This window comes from Aplysia californica, unplaced genomic scaffold (genome assembly GCF_000002075.1).
Source record: "Aplysia californica isolate F4 #8 unplaced genomic scaffold, AplCal3.0 scaffold00459, whole genome shotgun sequence".
Classification (NCBI taxonomy): Eukaryota; Metazoa; Mollusca; class Gastropoda; order Aplysiida; family Aplysiidae; genus Aplysia; species Aplysia californica.
Window position 1 is genome coordinate 227,048 of NW_004797729.1, and position 15,822 is coordinate 242,869.

The window sequence follows — 15,822 nt, forward strand, 5'->3', positions numbered from 1 at the left end:
GCATAGAATTCGAAATATTTAGGGATCGCGAGGTGGGGCTTCCTGGATTCAGATATAAAATTAGCGGGGAAATAGCCTCCAAAGGTTGGTGGCTTTCAAGGCTTGTGAGTTCTTTGAATCAAAAAAATTACGTCAATTTTGTGCAATTAGAACCATCGTTTTTCAGTAAAAATCCAATTTTTAAATGGACACGAGAGGCATTGAGCCAGGAAACAACAAAAAATCGATATAAATTGCCAAAGTTCGGGAACATGCCGCACAGATTCTTCGCTTTCAATATTTTGACGAGTACCTGATTTCACAACGATGCCTTATATTATGCCTGCCATATGTGAGGCAGCGCGGTGGAATGCGGCTCTCGTCAAAATAATCAAAGTGAAGAAACGAGCCTTTTTGAATTTTTATCAAATTTTTGTTTTTTGGCTTAACTCCTTTCATGCCCATTAAGGAACTCTTTTCTGTGTTTCATTTTTTCTGGAAAAACGTTGATTAAAGACACACAAAAAAAGTAAATTTTCAGTTACCATGGACTCTTAAGCTAACGAAATAACTAATCTTTGGCGGCCATTTTCTCACTAATTTTACCTCTGAAAACAGATTACCCCCACCTACTTCTTTTGCAAATATTTCGACTTGTATTCAAGATAAATGAATACTTTTTTCATCCAAATAAAGACAAGTGAACAAGCTTTAAGATGATAACAATAATTCTACATGCCCCCCAAAAAATAGACGAGAGCCTGATTCCACCACGCTGCCTCACATATAGGCTCCTACAGGGGTAGGTTTGTTACTGGGAAATGCACACCTACTTGACCAAAACCTAAAAGTACGAGGTTTTAATCAAAAAGAGACACTCTTAGTTTTTCTTATTTTTAGCATTTTTATTTCTAGACCAAAATTAATGTACTATTTCCCCCTCAATCAGGTGACATAATATCGGTGAAATTTTTTTTCTAATTGCCGGTAATAACAATAATATGTGTATTTGTTAAAAATCCAACCAACATATTATGGATTTATTTCAGCAGAAAAGTAAGACTGTTAGAAGAAAAGCAACAACAACAACAACAACAACAACAACAACAACAACCAAGTTCGTATAGAAGTCTAATACGCTTTAGGCATGTATAAGCTTATTTATTACGTTTTTATTTTATTTTCTTTCTTTCTTTTCTTTTTTTTTCTTTTTCTTTTTTTTTTTTGGGGGGGGTGGGAGCAATGAGGATTTGCTTTCCTGACATGTAACCGAAACCTTCAGGGACAGACACGCTATTCATGGCTACTTGACGTCTGACCAACGACTTTATCAGTGAATTATGGTGTGCCCGCTGCTCCACTCAACAACACTACCAGGTGATAATGTACAGGCTTACACTGTTTGCTTGAATGAACTGTACAACTGGTGCATGTCTCTGGAATTTCTAACGTAGGTATTACACTAAAATCCACGCAGATAACATTATATTAAGTTGATGACGATAGGTTGCACAAGAAGTAGGCCTACAGTATAGCAAAGAAATGTACTTTTCGACGTTATGATATCAGGATTCTTTGGAGGACTGGGTAGGAGGAACACACGTGCAGATGCTAAAAAAAAGAAAGAAAGAAAACCCAATCTAAAGATTATAATATGAATGGGGGGAAAGGGTATGGAAGGTGCAAGGGGGGGTGGGGGGGGGACACCATTCGGTCACGAGGGGGAGAGAAAAATGAAGCACGTGACAAATTTCCTTAGCACAGAAAAGAAAGGTGACCAAAAATTTCAAAATTAGAAGAAAAAAAATTGGAGCTGCCGGGTATCGATCCCGGTACCTCTCACATGCTAAGCGAGCGCTCTACCACTTGAGCTACAGCCCCTCCATACCTGAACAGGTAAACAAAGTTATATTATCCTAAACCATTAGGTTTTTTTAGACCAGCAGCTGAAGTAGATCTATATTTGCTTTGTGTTCGTTCTATTTTTAATTTTGTTTTTTTGTTTCAAAGCTCATAGTTGTCCATCACCTTTAGAAATTGCACACAGATAATAATAATAATGCTATTATTTGGAAATGCTAAGGCCCAAGGTTTTCCAGGAAGCGGAACTGGATTTTTTTCTCCAAAACAAATATGGCTGCCTCCTACCGGTGTTTGTGAGTTTAGTAACTGGGCCAACCGTATGATCAGGGAGAGCTCGAGCAGTTCAGTTTCTTATATCATTGATGATGTGTATACTTTTATTGCTTCGCACCTTGGCGGTAGTATTTGCTCTAAGTGTCTTCTTTAGAGGATTTTTTCCTCTCAAACAGGTCCCGCGAGACATTTCTCGACAGAAAATTTCTGTGTCTTTGCCATTGCCACCAGAATCAGTCACGAAAACTACGTTGCTAAATGACGACTCTGGACCTGGTAATCATGATGCAACTTCAACTGTTAGTCAAAAATCCCTTCAAAATGGAATTGTCCGACAGAGGGAGATCCATATCAAGGAAAATGGAAAGCCACATTTAGCCTCAAGATATCCTGAACACCTCAACACAGATTCTTCAGTCTCTTTTCAACGACTCATCTTTCTTGTAATTGATGCTTTCCGTTCTGACTTTTTCTTTGGACCTTATCAGTACATGCCCAAAGTGAACAGAATTTTTGAATTGGGACATGGAATTAAATTTGTGGCTGAGTCGCATCCACCTACAGTCACTATGCCAAGGATCAAGGTATGGTTATCATGGCGCTCTTTGGAAATTGCCTTCCCGTTCCAATTGAATTTGATAATTCGAAGTGGCTAGCCGTACTTAAGTACGGCTAGACTGCCAGTCTAGCCGTACTTAGATCTAGGTTTGGCCCAATCAACTCAAGCCTGTTAAGTACACAGGTCTCATTAGATCTAGATCTAGTAATTATTCAGGTTTAAATACATGCAAGTCAGTAAGGCACCTTTTGGTTTTGTCTGAAATACAAATACTTTAGGCATTGCAAACTAAAATTTTCATTTACAATTCAGCCATCAATATTAAGTACGGCTAGACTGACAGTCTAGCTGTCCTTAAGTACGGCTAGCCTGGCTGTCTACCCGTACTTAAGTACGGCTAGACTGCCAGTCTAGCCGTACTTATCTTAGGCCCTATTTACATTAGAAAACAGGAGGTTTAAAATACATGCACTGTCATTAAGGAACCTGGTTTTGTCTCAAATACAAATACTTTAGGTACTGCACACTAAAAATGTATATTTACAATTCAGTAGGCCTATTTTTTTGTAAATGGTCAGTCTAGCCATCATATTAAGAATAAGTACGGCTAGACTGCGAGTCTAGCCGTACTTAAACTTAAGTACGGCTAGACTGCCAGTCTAGCCGTCATTAAGTACAGCTAGCCTCTTCGTTCTCAAATATCTACTTTCGCTTGTTTGCGCTCAGAATTCTCCGATGATGACCACTGTTTCAATTCCGACTTACAAATGATCAATACTATAGTTCTGCTGTTACTTTCAAAACAAGCTTTGTCCAACTTCTGGTTAATCGTGCTTGTCTTCAAGACCCGCCAGTAAAACTGTTTCAATCATGGGTTCGCATTACGTGACTTGACTTCGGCATGTAAGTTTCCCATATGTGTCAGAGACCGTCCGTCGACGAGGTCAACTTAAGTTCATGCACACTGGTTGAAACATCTTTCGAAACTTACGGGGGGTGGGATGGGAGGGGGGTAAGGGGTGTAGACACTTGGGCTAGGAGTCTCATTCATACTTTTTACATCAGGATTTTTTTTTAAACACCCCCCTCCCTCACACACACGCACACGCACATACATACTCAGAGGACATTTATGCGCGGATATAATATCTCTTGGAAAATTTTAATTCAGCTTGGCAGTCACCTTGGTGATTTGTCATTGATCCCGATTTTTTTCACCAAATCCCGATTTTTTCCCCTCTAGATCCTGATTTTTAGATTTCATAGAGTGGCAGGTCTGATCTCTGCATCACTATATTATATTTAAAAAAATAAAAGTCAAGATCATACTCATTTGCCTTCAGTTTGATTTTAAAAATAGTCTAAAATTTCATTGATAGACTTCAATGATAGAAAATAAGTTTTATTATATATATCATAGCCTGACATAAGTATAGGCCTATTATGATGATGACTTTTTTTAACCTGACTGCCAGATCAGAACACAATTTTTAGTAGTCTATCTATGACATTATAATCTTATGCACAGGGTGTACAGCAACCCCTCTGGGAAGAAAGCTTTAGTTGCAGTTAGATGGAAGTTGCTCATTATTAAACCTACTTCTTTTCGTAATTTAATCTTTCTTTCTTCAGATGCCTTGATTGATCTAATTTTGAAGTTGGGGGACTTACACTAAATAATCCCCTTGTCAAGGGTTACCATTGTTGACTATCTATGGATTTGATGATGTAGCCTCTTTGGTGTCTAATACACCTCTACTTTCTACTTCTTCCCACCTCTATTTTCAATTCGGAACTGTACTGGCAGTGTGCTCTTCACTTAAATCTAAAAGTACAAACAAGAAATCAATCCCTGTGACCTTTTACCCCCTTACAGGCCATTACTACAGGGAATATCCCAAGTTTCATCGATGTTGTACTGAACTTTGGTTCTGTGGCACTGGAAGAGGATAACATTGTCAGCCAGCTGAAAGCCGCCGGAAAGAATATCGTCTTCTTTGGCGATGATACATGGCTGAAATTGTTTCCCGATCATTTCTTAAGAAGTGATGGCACGACGTCTTTCTTCGTCACAGACTACACTGAGGTAGATGATTTGTCTTTCTCAAGAAAATATATATCGTTTTTCTAAATAAATACCCAACGCCTTTATTCTATTGGTATATTAATCAGTGTTCAGTTGAGAAATTAATTGCCTTCATGGTAATGTGTGTTTAATGTTTGTACTGGAACCAGGGCTCAAATGGTTCATTTTAAAAGTTTTTGCATCTCATATATACCAGCAGTATAGAAGATAGTTGGTCCCAGTGTCTAAAGTTGTCGTAAGTGAATGCAAAAAATAAAATGCCTAAGCAGGAGATTGAACAGCACTCGTGATGATATTTCATTTTTGTTCTTAGCTTGTTACTTTCTTTGGAAAATTCTATGGAAGTCATGAAAAATAAATGTTTAGAAATTAAAGGGCAAGCTCATCTTAATTTTATTTTTATACAAAAATTCTATTTCTATTCGGACCAGCTGAAATTACATAATTTTGAAGACGGAAAGTTTATTTTGCTTTCTGTTCCACTCTTCTTCCAAATGGGCACAAATGCTTGTACTTCGTGATGATTTGTGTTATGTGACTGCTTCGTAGACTCTGATATCATGAAGAATGTACGAGCTAATTTTTTTTCTTATTATGCTTTAGAATTTGTTATGGTTTAGGAGTCTCAGAAAAGCTTCCCTTCTTCTTCATAACTTACCTTTTAAATTTTATTGGTTCTCATTTTAATGTTTTCTTACATTATGTCGGCCAATTACTTAAGTTGTGATGGAGCTAATTTTTTAACTCATGAACTTGTTATCTTTCCAGGTTGACCGAAATGTTACTCGACACCTTCCATCAGAGCTAATCAAAAATGATTGGGACGTTATGATTCTGCATTACTTGGGCCTCGACCACATTGGCCACACTGCTGGGCCAAGCAGTAACCTAGTCCGTCCCAAATTGGGTGAGATGGATGATGTTATAGAGCAGATCTACAAATCTATGGAAAAGTGGGTAAGAAAAAAGCTCAGAGTGTGTACTTTTTGGATGAAAGATTAAAAAATAAAGCAATTACTAAGGGATGGAAAACTATAATATGTGTCTCGACGCAGTGGAATCAGACGTTCGTCAATTTTTGGGTATAATGAGTTATTGGCATCATCTTAAAAGTAATTCATTTGCCTTGCCTTTGTTGAAAAAAATATCCATTTATCTGGAATAGCAGTCGAGATATTTGCTATTGAACGGGGTGGCTTGCCTGGTTCCAGAGATAAAATTAGTGAGAAAATGGCCACTAACGTTTGGTGATTTCCATAACTTAAGAGTCCTTGAAAACTGCAAATTTAAATTTGTTGTGCTTTTTATCAATATTTTTCCATAAAATCCAAACTTAAAATTGTTGTTGAATGGACATATATAGGGTGCTGAGCCAAAAAAAAATGTCCGAACTGCCAGAAAAATGTTAATTTCTCGGATTTCATTATTTTGAAGAGCGCATAATTTCCCACGATGCCTCATATATCTATTACTTCACTAAATCTGTTCTTTCACCAAAGTCCATAAGATCACATTTGACAGTAACTTCAGGAGTGTTTTCAAGGCTCTCTATCCCTTTGGCTCACTATTGGAGACAGAAATAAAATTTGGAGGTCCCGCATTATCTAATAGTGTTGATAAGGACATTAAGCCCATACACTTTTATACACACTAGTATCTTTGGAATGTCATTTCATTTTAAAGTTTTAGACAGAACATAAAGTTAATAAATTTTGGGGGCAATTCGAATTGGGGGGGTTCCTTCACAGACAAGTTTGACTTCTGTTTACTCCCTGTACATGGTGGGGGGAGTTTTGAAACTTTACTTTTACCTTTTACCGATCATTGTCTCACTCCCCCCCCCCTCGCCTCCTTTTTCCCCAAGGCTGAGCCAAGTCTCCTGGTTGTCTGTGGTGACCACGGCATGACTGACCAGGGAGGTCACGGGGGTGCCACTCCACAGGAAGTCTTCGTTCCTGTGCTCTTTCTCAGTCCGAGCATCAAAAGTCCAGGTACTTCCTGTTGTGAAGTTGAAGTGGAAGTAATTATATTGTGAAATAACAGCTGATCACCAGGCAAAAAAAGGGTCTCAATCAGAGCAGCCTGAAAATAGAACAAAGTTCTTCGGAGATGAAAACGGGTATCAAAATCGGGCCCAAGCAAAGTGGAAACTAAAATAAATAGAAGTATTAATAATGTGAAATAACAATTTTTAGTCTCTTAAAATAAGTGTAGACATTCTTATGTAAAGAAAATACTGAAATTTGGGGAAGTTAATGAGTTCCCTGGTGTGGTCTGTTTATTTTTTACTACTATTCTCTATTACAAAGTATAGCAGTCTCCGCCTGAGATTCCCTTTCTAGGGGTTAAAAAAAAATGGGGGATCTTAGGCAAACGGGATCTTAGCCGACACATAAAGGGGAGAATCTACGGTGACCCAAGTTAAGGCCCACAGCCGGTAAAATGTTCTCCCTTCAAGGACTTCTCAACTTTTCACTCTTGGTTGATAGGCTATGCCCTCCTGGGTTTTTTGTTCCATAAATTATGGTCTGAAATACGGGATCTTAGCCAAATGTAGACTTCACTCATAGTGAATCAGAGCGGGATCTTAGGGGTGACTTTTGTATAGTAAAAATTCTTTTTTCTTAAAACAGTGGGATCTGAAGGGAATCGGGATCATAAACGGTGGGATATTAGGCAGAGACTACTAGCTGTACTACAGTAGTCTCCGCCTAAGATCCCGGTGCTCGGGAGGACGGAAAATGCGGGATCTAAGGCGAATGTGATCTTAGCCGATGGACCAAAGGAAGAATCTACAGTGACCCAAGTTAAGGCCCACAACTGGTAAAATTGTCTCCCTCCGCTCTAAAATGAACTGACATGACCTTTGGGTGGGTTTATAACATATTCTGGCAAGCAAAGAGTGGTCAACCTTAATGACTAATCAGAGTGGCATGAGGCATGCCATTTACACCTATTATCCTATCATGAGTCTCAAGTTCTACGCTTATCCAGTTGCCTCTCCCCTCCTCCTTATCTGTCCCAAACTTATAGCTTTCCATCAATGACCGAGTTCCCCGGCCTTTGTCGCTACACACCATTACGTTGTGACCACAACAATTAAAATTTAAGTCTGTCTCGCAAATTTTACTGCTGCACTGGTCAAGGAAGAGTTCACATTTCAATCAGTGATCCCACCTGGAGCGAACGTGTAGGCCCTACCTACACAGTGAGTGATGTAATTTCAGGTGCAGAGCTCAAATGCAAGTGCGGTGTTTAGGGTAAACAAATGTGTCGGTCAGTTCACACCTCTGTGTGATCCCGACTGGGGCAAACATTTTTCCGTTTCATCGAGTTTTACAATGCTTATGTGGTCATATTCACGAGAGTGGCTGATCTTTGATGCACAGGCCGTTCAACGATCTCAACTTTTCACTCTTGGCTGATCGGGTGTGCCCACCCAGGTTTTTCTTCCTTAAATTATTATCTGAAATGCGGGATCTTAGCCGAATGTAGACCTTTCATTTTAGACCTAGTCAACCTTTGCGAAGCCATCGTGGTGAATGTAGACTGCACGCAAACCCCTCAGAGAGGTACACTGACTTTGTCATTCGCTCACAACACACTACACACCATGTCTCTTTGTTTTAGCTACCATATGCGAATGCCGGGACTTTTAGCATAAAACTAGACATGATCGCATCGGCAAGTGGACAGAGAATACAAGGATGTAACGCTTGTTATTCAAAACTGTGTAGAAGTGAAGATATGCACGAAATAAAACAGGCTTCTTTCAAATGTACCAGATACGCCCACAGAGCAGGCAAGGGGTTAAGAGAGAAATGGCAAGTTACCTGGCCAAAGAGATGAATATATTTAAGTAAAACCACTGCAGAATCTGTGTCAAGTTACTTTTTCTTTTTCCTATACTGTTTGGGACATTATGATATCGATATGCTTTTCCTTTACATGTATGTATAAAAAAGTAAGTTCAGTTTCGCATGCTTTAAATGTTTGTATGTCTTTAGTATTATTTCTTTTTAAATGACTTTTGTTACCAAGATCAGGACTTATCTAACTGGAATGTATGATGTCCTTTTCTTTTAGCACCTTAGATTACTTTTAACTCCTGTAACTCAAAATTAGACACATTTGGCAAACATGCATATTCTGATAGTTAAAATAAATGGGATGGACAAAAACTCTACTTCTACACGATAGGCGACTGCAACAACTATTACAACAACAACAACAATATATTATGATGTCGTCATGCATTTTCCATCTGACACCTTATAAATATTCCTTTTTTTTTACACTGCATGCATGATAAATGATACCTGTGTTCACAGTTGGTTCCAAACCTCCTGGGTTGATCTCGCAAGCTGACCTGTGCCCGACTCTGTCAGTTCTGATGGATGTGCCAGTGCCACTGAACAGCCTGGGCAAAATTGTTACTGATGCCCTTGTCGGCTTTTCTCTGCAGCAGAAGCTGTCAATTGTTCATCAAAACGCACAGCAGGCCATGAAAATTTTGGAAAATTATGTGGCAAATCGTGAAAAAGGTGAGTCTGAAATTAAGACTTGGAAGCCTCTGCTCAGCCAGCAAATTCTCTTTCTGATCTTCCTTCTTGTACCCTTGCTAGAGCTCAGGGCGTAACTGACAGTCAGATCTTCTTCATTTCATAGTGCAGTTGATTTGAATGTACATAGCCGTTTGATCAACAGAGAACATAGAATCATCCTTTGCTCAACATGACATTTTTTAAGGTACTCTTTGAATATTAATCCTGACTAGAGTGGCATCGATTTAGTTTAGGAATTTGTTTTGAATTTGCCCTAATGGAGAACCAGATGGCTGACTCTTTTCAATTTTAAAATTGCGAAGGGATCTTTCACTTGTAAAACTTCTACACGGGACCTTTGAAGTTTTAGTTCTTATCCGAGAAGATTAGATGCTTGACTTTACCTATTGTGGACTCGGGAGGTGTAGAAAACATGAGAAGAATTAACCAAACACGGTAAAGGCTCGAACTCCAGATGTTCAGGCTGACAGGTGAGCACTATACCTGTTGAGCTACTGCACCCTCCTTTTTTCCTATATTTACAGATATTTAATAGTTCAAACTATCAATTGCACTTTGGTGTTACTAGATTTTGAGCATTTTGATAATTAGGTTGTTATTCCATTTTCCTTCCGTATTGTCATAGATGTTTGAACAGCGATTTTTTTAACACTATTTTTCTATTGTACAAAATGATTTTGTCAAAGAGACCAACTTCTGAAACCTAAAAGATTTGTGTTCTGTTGTTTTCAAGAGTCATCGTACATGATGTACCAAAGAGCCAGTGAGGAGATGGCATCATGGTTTCTCCATCAGAACTCCTCACCTCATGCACAGTGGGAGGAGCAAGGCTTGCGTTTGCTAGATGTTTACGCTCAGAGCCTGAGTCTCATGGCTGAGCGCGTGGACAAGCTTTCCACGCAGTACGATGTCTATGCTATGGCTGCTGCAATGGTGCTACTCTGGATGGTAAGTGTTTGTGGAATGGTAATGAGGTTCAATTAGATGATAGTTGCACAAATTGAATACATTGTTTTGTTGTTGGGGGTTTTTTTTTGGGGGGGGGGGCGGGTGGGTAGGTTTACCAACTGTTTTTGAACTGCTGTTTTTACCTTTAGTAAGAAGTGATGGGAGATATACAGGTATGAAGAACTTCTAACTAAAATTACAAGAGCACAAAGTTAAGATTCAAAATAAGGTTTTGAAATGGAAAAAAAATACCCGAAAAAATACAATCAATAAAATGGCAAGACATTCTGCTTATGACTCAGTTTTGTCTATGTGAGAAAAACATTTGGTATGGCTCAGTAGTAATGTTCAGAGGTTTGAGACAAATGTCGATGATACATAAAAACATGTAGGCCTATAAAGGTTGAAGATCAAGATAGGTATTTGTTATAACTTATGGCAAATGCTTATACTAGTTGTTTTTTAGAGGGGGGGGAGGGTAGCGTCTTTGTGAAATAATTACTGCAGTTATGTTTTGGATTCTGCAAACTAAAAGATGAAAAAAATTAAGTTGCTTTGTTTGCTGACAATCAAAATGGGACTTTGTTTCCTAAGATGAAAGCTACAAAAATGTTTGAAGGAAGTAAATCTTTGTACGGATTTTGTAATTTTATCTTGTTCTTCTTTAACAAACTTTTTTTGTCATAGCTATTCAAGTAGAAAATGGAAGCTTGGCATACTGAGATGTTTCTGTTAATTCCATTGTAATGTCGTATTTGTCCACTTTCAGTTGTTTGCGTCCCTGATCTTGAGCCATATCAATGTGAAGGTCACAGAATCTGGATTACGATCATGGTCATCCTGCTTTACTGTGGCATTTCCTGTCTGTGGCTCTGTGACTTTGTCCCACATCACAATGTGCACAGGTAGTGAGTGGTTGATTCCATTATTCTACATATCGATATCAGAATTTGTGTCATTGTTGATGTCATTTTAATCTCTGTGTCAGTTGCGTTATATTTCTTTTAAGTGTATTATTAATTAGTTCCTTTGTTCTTTTGAGTTTGTTTTACTTTTTCTCCTTTTATTTACAAGAAACAAAATATAGCCTCTAAATCATGGTTTTCAATGATGTGCATATTAAAGATGCAAGGTCGCAATGGGTCAAAGAAACGAAACTGATTATAATCTGTCTTTACAAGTTGCCTTTCATGAATTAGTAGTATGGAAAGTTATGACTTTTGATGGCTGTTGTGAATGTGGCACCAGAAGAACAAGATGTGGGAAAACATTCAGTAAATTGTGGCGAGTTAGAATCTGACTGGTTAGATTAAATATCTTTTTTTTCTGCTTGCTTCTTTCTAGGTGGTGTCCCAAGTCCTTTGATATGTCAAGCAACTGGCCTGAGTGTAGCCATTCAGTTGTCTATGCTGGCTGTGTTTCTCAGCCTCTCAGTTCACTTCATCACTCATAAGACTAAGCTGTGGGGAATTTTGAGGCATATCCAGGTACTTAATGTTGTCTTTTTATCTGTGAGTGTTAAGTTATATAAGTTTCTCCAGTTTGGCTTTCATTGAAAGAGCCTTGTGTGTAAAAAGAGTGGATAAGCAAGACAATTTGATATTCCTTTTTTGAAAGATTGTGCAGTTTTTGGAAAATACAGAAAAATGATCTTAAGGAATATTAAGTTTCACTTTTCCTTCTTGAAAACAAAGATGTTTATTCAGTGAGAAAAAGGTAAAGAAAATTGATAGAGTTCGAGTCTATTTCTTACAAACTGGTAAATGGTATTGTTTGGAAGCATAATGTGCATTAAGTTTTTTTGCATTTCTTCAGATCTGGCTATGGCAGTCCAGTGTTGTGGAGAAATTTCTAATAGTAGGCAGCTTAGGCCACGCCTTGAGTTTGATGTCGAGCAGTTTTGTGGAAGAGGAGCATCAGACCCTGTACTTCCTTACCACCACCGTGCATGTTTTGCTACTGCTTCAGCTGCCTTACCAGCTGTGGAACAGGGTCAGGGTCACCAAAGAGGAGCCTATGAGCAAAGGGGGTAACACATCTGTGCCTGATGATTCAAAGAGATATATAAACCTTCAGCCTGATGAGGGATGTTATGGCTCTGACCAAGAACAGCGGGATGGCGAATGTGACGGAGAGGATACTCGGTTGTACCAGGAGCTGAATAGAGCTGAGATAGAGCAGCGGGAAAATTGTGTGAGAGACGGTTCTGGAAATCTTCAGGAAAAGGATAGCAAGAAGACAGATAATGCCTCGTCCGTTACTTCAGGTGAGATGACGTGACAGGGAATAAATTTTCTTGCTGGACAATATTAGATTGTCTTTCTTTTGGTATCTTTTTACACCTCAGTGTTGTTCAACTGTTTACAAGACAAATCAGTTACATCATGCCATTTAATTATAAGGTGTTTGTAGAGAAGTTTTTGTATGGCCCTGAGATTTGTTTTACATTGGTATAGATGTAATCATCCTGAAACTTACCATGCAATATGACAAAATACTTAAGCAAACTGCAGTGCAAATGCCTCGAGTTCAGAAAATCTTTCTCCAAATTTCCCTCAGATGCATTTATTCTTTGAATGGCAAGGAACCCCCACTTCACACCACGCATATTTATATCTCAACTGTCAGACCAATATAAATGCACCAAACAGTCATAAATTCAAAGCTTCTTTGTCCCACCGCTTAGTTTCAAGAAAAATCATTTTTTTCTCTCTCTGGTATAAAATGTTCCCAGACTCTGTTGGTTTGTTCCTAAGGCGATCGAATGAGATCCGATTCAAATATAAATAAGAATGAAGTCATTCAGCCTAAACTTCCTGTTTCCCTGAAAGGATTTCAAATACTTGTTTGGGGGGTGGAGTTATTCTTTTCATTCTATGCATTGCAACTTCCCCTGACATGAAATCTGTCAAACACAAAGATTATCGTCCTTTTCTTGCCTCCTTTTTTTGTGTTTGTTACTCTCTTGTAACACCTCTAATCTGAGGCACATATATGACCTTATTGTGTTGCAAGTGCCGTAAAACTCTGTACTAAAACTAAACACAAAGTAGTTTATGGCCCTGTGAAATTTGTGATATCAGGGTTTTACTGTATTCTTCTGCCAGGCGGCTCCAGAGCGGCCCTTTCCTTCAAGTCGGCTGTCCATTTAAGCTTTAGCTTGGTCTGCGTCCTGGTTTTTCTGCGAGTGATGAGACGCTGGAATCAAACAGGCAACAAGTGGCAGCACCTCCCAGATTTTAGTGACTGGCTTGTCATGTAAGTTTTTGTGTGTTTGTCTTTCTTTCCTTCAGAAATTTGGCATCAAGAGTCAACCCTTGCCTGGTTTTAGTCACTCAACATCACAACATCCTGATTCTCTCCTCCACCCTATTAAAAAAGGACTTTCGTCATTTTAACATCCTGTCCAAATAAACAGACACTTTTACACAGGCTTAAATAGACACCTTGTAAAAATACACAAAAACGTAGACAAGACAATCACCAGAATCTGCAGGAGGTTGTAATTTTGTTCCCGGTTGGTTTAGTTGTTTTTGAGGTTTTTTTATTCTTCCAGCCGGGTACATTTCCTCCTCCCTGCCAGATGTTCAAACTGAGGAAACAAAGTGAAAAGAGTAAAAGTAAATTTTGAGCTCCCTTTTTTAACGTAAGTTAAAAGCGTGATGTCACTGTGACCCGGATGTGGCCCTACTTTTGCCTTCCTCTCTCTTTCCCTTTTTAACTCCCAGTGAGGCATTGGCCATCAACAACGTTTCTTGAGGGAAGCCTGTCCTGTGCATCCTTTTCCAGCTGTTTCCATGATGTCCCCGCCTTTTACTTTAGCCTTCCATGTGCAACTTACTGGCCTGTGATGAAAGTCTTGTGTATATTTAAGTGTGGTTATGTTGTGTCTCACTGTGCATGTGTGTTGCTTCTCTCTTCAGGTCAGAACACAAGCCTTACCTATCGTTGATGGTGGCTTTCTCCATGATGGTCATCTCCTGTAGCAGACAGCCAGGACTGGCCAAGGTACAAGTGTTGTTCATGAACCTGTCACTGGCCGGAGCTTTCTTCTCCAGGGTTGCTTCAGGATCGTTGTTCTTCCCTTCTCGGAAATTCCTGAGTGACAAGTATGTATGCCTGTAGTTTAGTAAGAGAGTTTTAGGGCGCTCACAACTGCATAAAGTCCTGTGAGCGTGCTACATTATATGCTTGTGCGTCAACACATGTTGGTGCATGTGTGAATGTGTGTGCCCATATAGTGAGGGTGGGTGTGAGAGTGTGCTTGTGTCCATTTGTGGAGGGGAAAGAGAGAGAGAGGGGGGGGGGGGGTCAGGGGTTATGAATGATTTGTATATTTACACAGTATGTTTTGGTAAAATATCAGGTATCTTGTTAAGAAAAGTAAAATATTCTGTACTCAAAGGGCTATTTGAAGAAAGATAATAAAAGAATTTCTCGTTTATACATCCATAACAAATTATGTTCTACACCTTTTTTTCACTTGGCCTGTTTGTGGAAGTGTGACCTGATCAAAATTTTTGTCCATTTCCTTGCCTGGTTTATCTTCATTTCCTAAAAGTAAAAAAAAAGAAAGTCTCTTTATACAAATTGTGGTTTACGGTCTTCCAAACCTAGAAGAAAAAAAGAATGTTTGATATTAGTGAAGAGAATTATTGGAGAAATCAAGATTGCATTCATGAGTGTAGAGCACCATTTGTACACCCTCTTGTTTTTGTAAGGCTTGATATTCATACTTTTAAAATTTAGCATCTTCCTATGATTTTTGCAAGGATTTTTAGCTATTTATTGGTCATGTTTGATAGAAGAGAGATCCTTGCAACTGTTGATTTTCGGTCAGAGATGTTTTCTTAAATCTTTCTTAGTAACTTGAGTTTGTCTTTTTGGAAAGTCTGTACTGACAATATGTGTTTTGGTATTAAACTATAGCATTTTACTTCTTTTTCTTTTATTCTTTTTGCAGGGGTGTTCTGGAGGCAAGGATTTCTCTCTGTTGCTCAGCCATGGTGTTTCTGCTTTCTATTTTACCCGAGAATTTCACACGTCTGGAGGTTGACTGCCCTAAAGAACAAGAGTCTCAAAATCTGTCTGTGAGTCAGCGCAAACGATCTGCCCGACTAAACTTTTACGAGTCGTCATTGTCAAGAAGTGAATCTCCCAGCTCAGAATATGCGAAGTGCCAAAGTACTGCCAAAAATGTGTCTTGTGAAGAAAATTCAAACTCAAAAAAACTGTTTCGTCAAACCTCTGTATCTCAGGAGAATGGAAAGGCGAGAGAGGGCGAGGGGAAACAAAGCCACAGAGTTGATCAACAGCTGTCAGGCATTGTCTCTAGCTGGTTGTGTGCCATGTGTATGTTACTGCGCCCCCACAACATCCCGCTGGTGGCAATGTCAGGACTGATAGAGCAGATGGTGGTTCCCGCACTGACACAGTTACATGTACGACCAACGTATGCTCTCATTTACTGTCTTTGGATGGGACGTGCTCTCTTCTTTTTCCAGGTTTGTTGACTTACAGTTATTAAGGAAAAGGGGTTGGTTTGCTCT

At 39.0% G+C, this 15,822-nt stretch overlaps 1 protein-coding gene and 1 non-coding gene across 2 annotated transcripts in view; one reads left to right on the forward strand and one right to left on the reverse strand.

Moving 5' to 3' along the window:
- Positions 1-1,787: 1,787 nt before the first annotated feature.
- Positions 1,788-1,860, reverse strand: TRNAA-AGC. Its single transcript has one exon. It is a non-coding gene; the product is annotated as a tRNA-Ala (tRNA).
- Positions 1,861-2,031: 171 nt separating this feature from the next.
- Positions 2,032-15,822, forward strand: part of LOC101848061 (GPI ethanolamine phosphate transferase 2) — a gene marked incomplete in the record, with an annotated part of 16,364 nt that continues 2,573 nt past the window's right edge. The window contains 12 exon segments of the mRNA XM_013086366.2: positions 2,032-2,699; positions 4,551-4,760; positions 5,529-5,717; positions 6,625-6,751; positions 9,092-9,304; positions 10,059-10,273; positions 11,043-11,178; positions 11,618-11,760; positions 12,089-12,539; positions 13,381-13,531; positions 14,197-14,382; positions 15,237-15,778. Of these exon segments, the coding sequence (XP_012941820.1) occupies positions 2,205-2,699; positions 4,551-4,760; positions 5,529-5,717; positions 6,625-6,751; positions 9,092-9,304; positions 10,059-10,273; positions 11,043-11,178; positions 11,618-11,760; positions 12,089-12,539; positions 13,381-13,531; positions 14,197-14,382; positions 15,237-15,778 (3,058 nt within the window).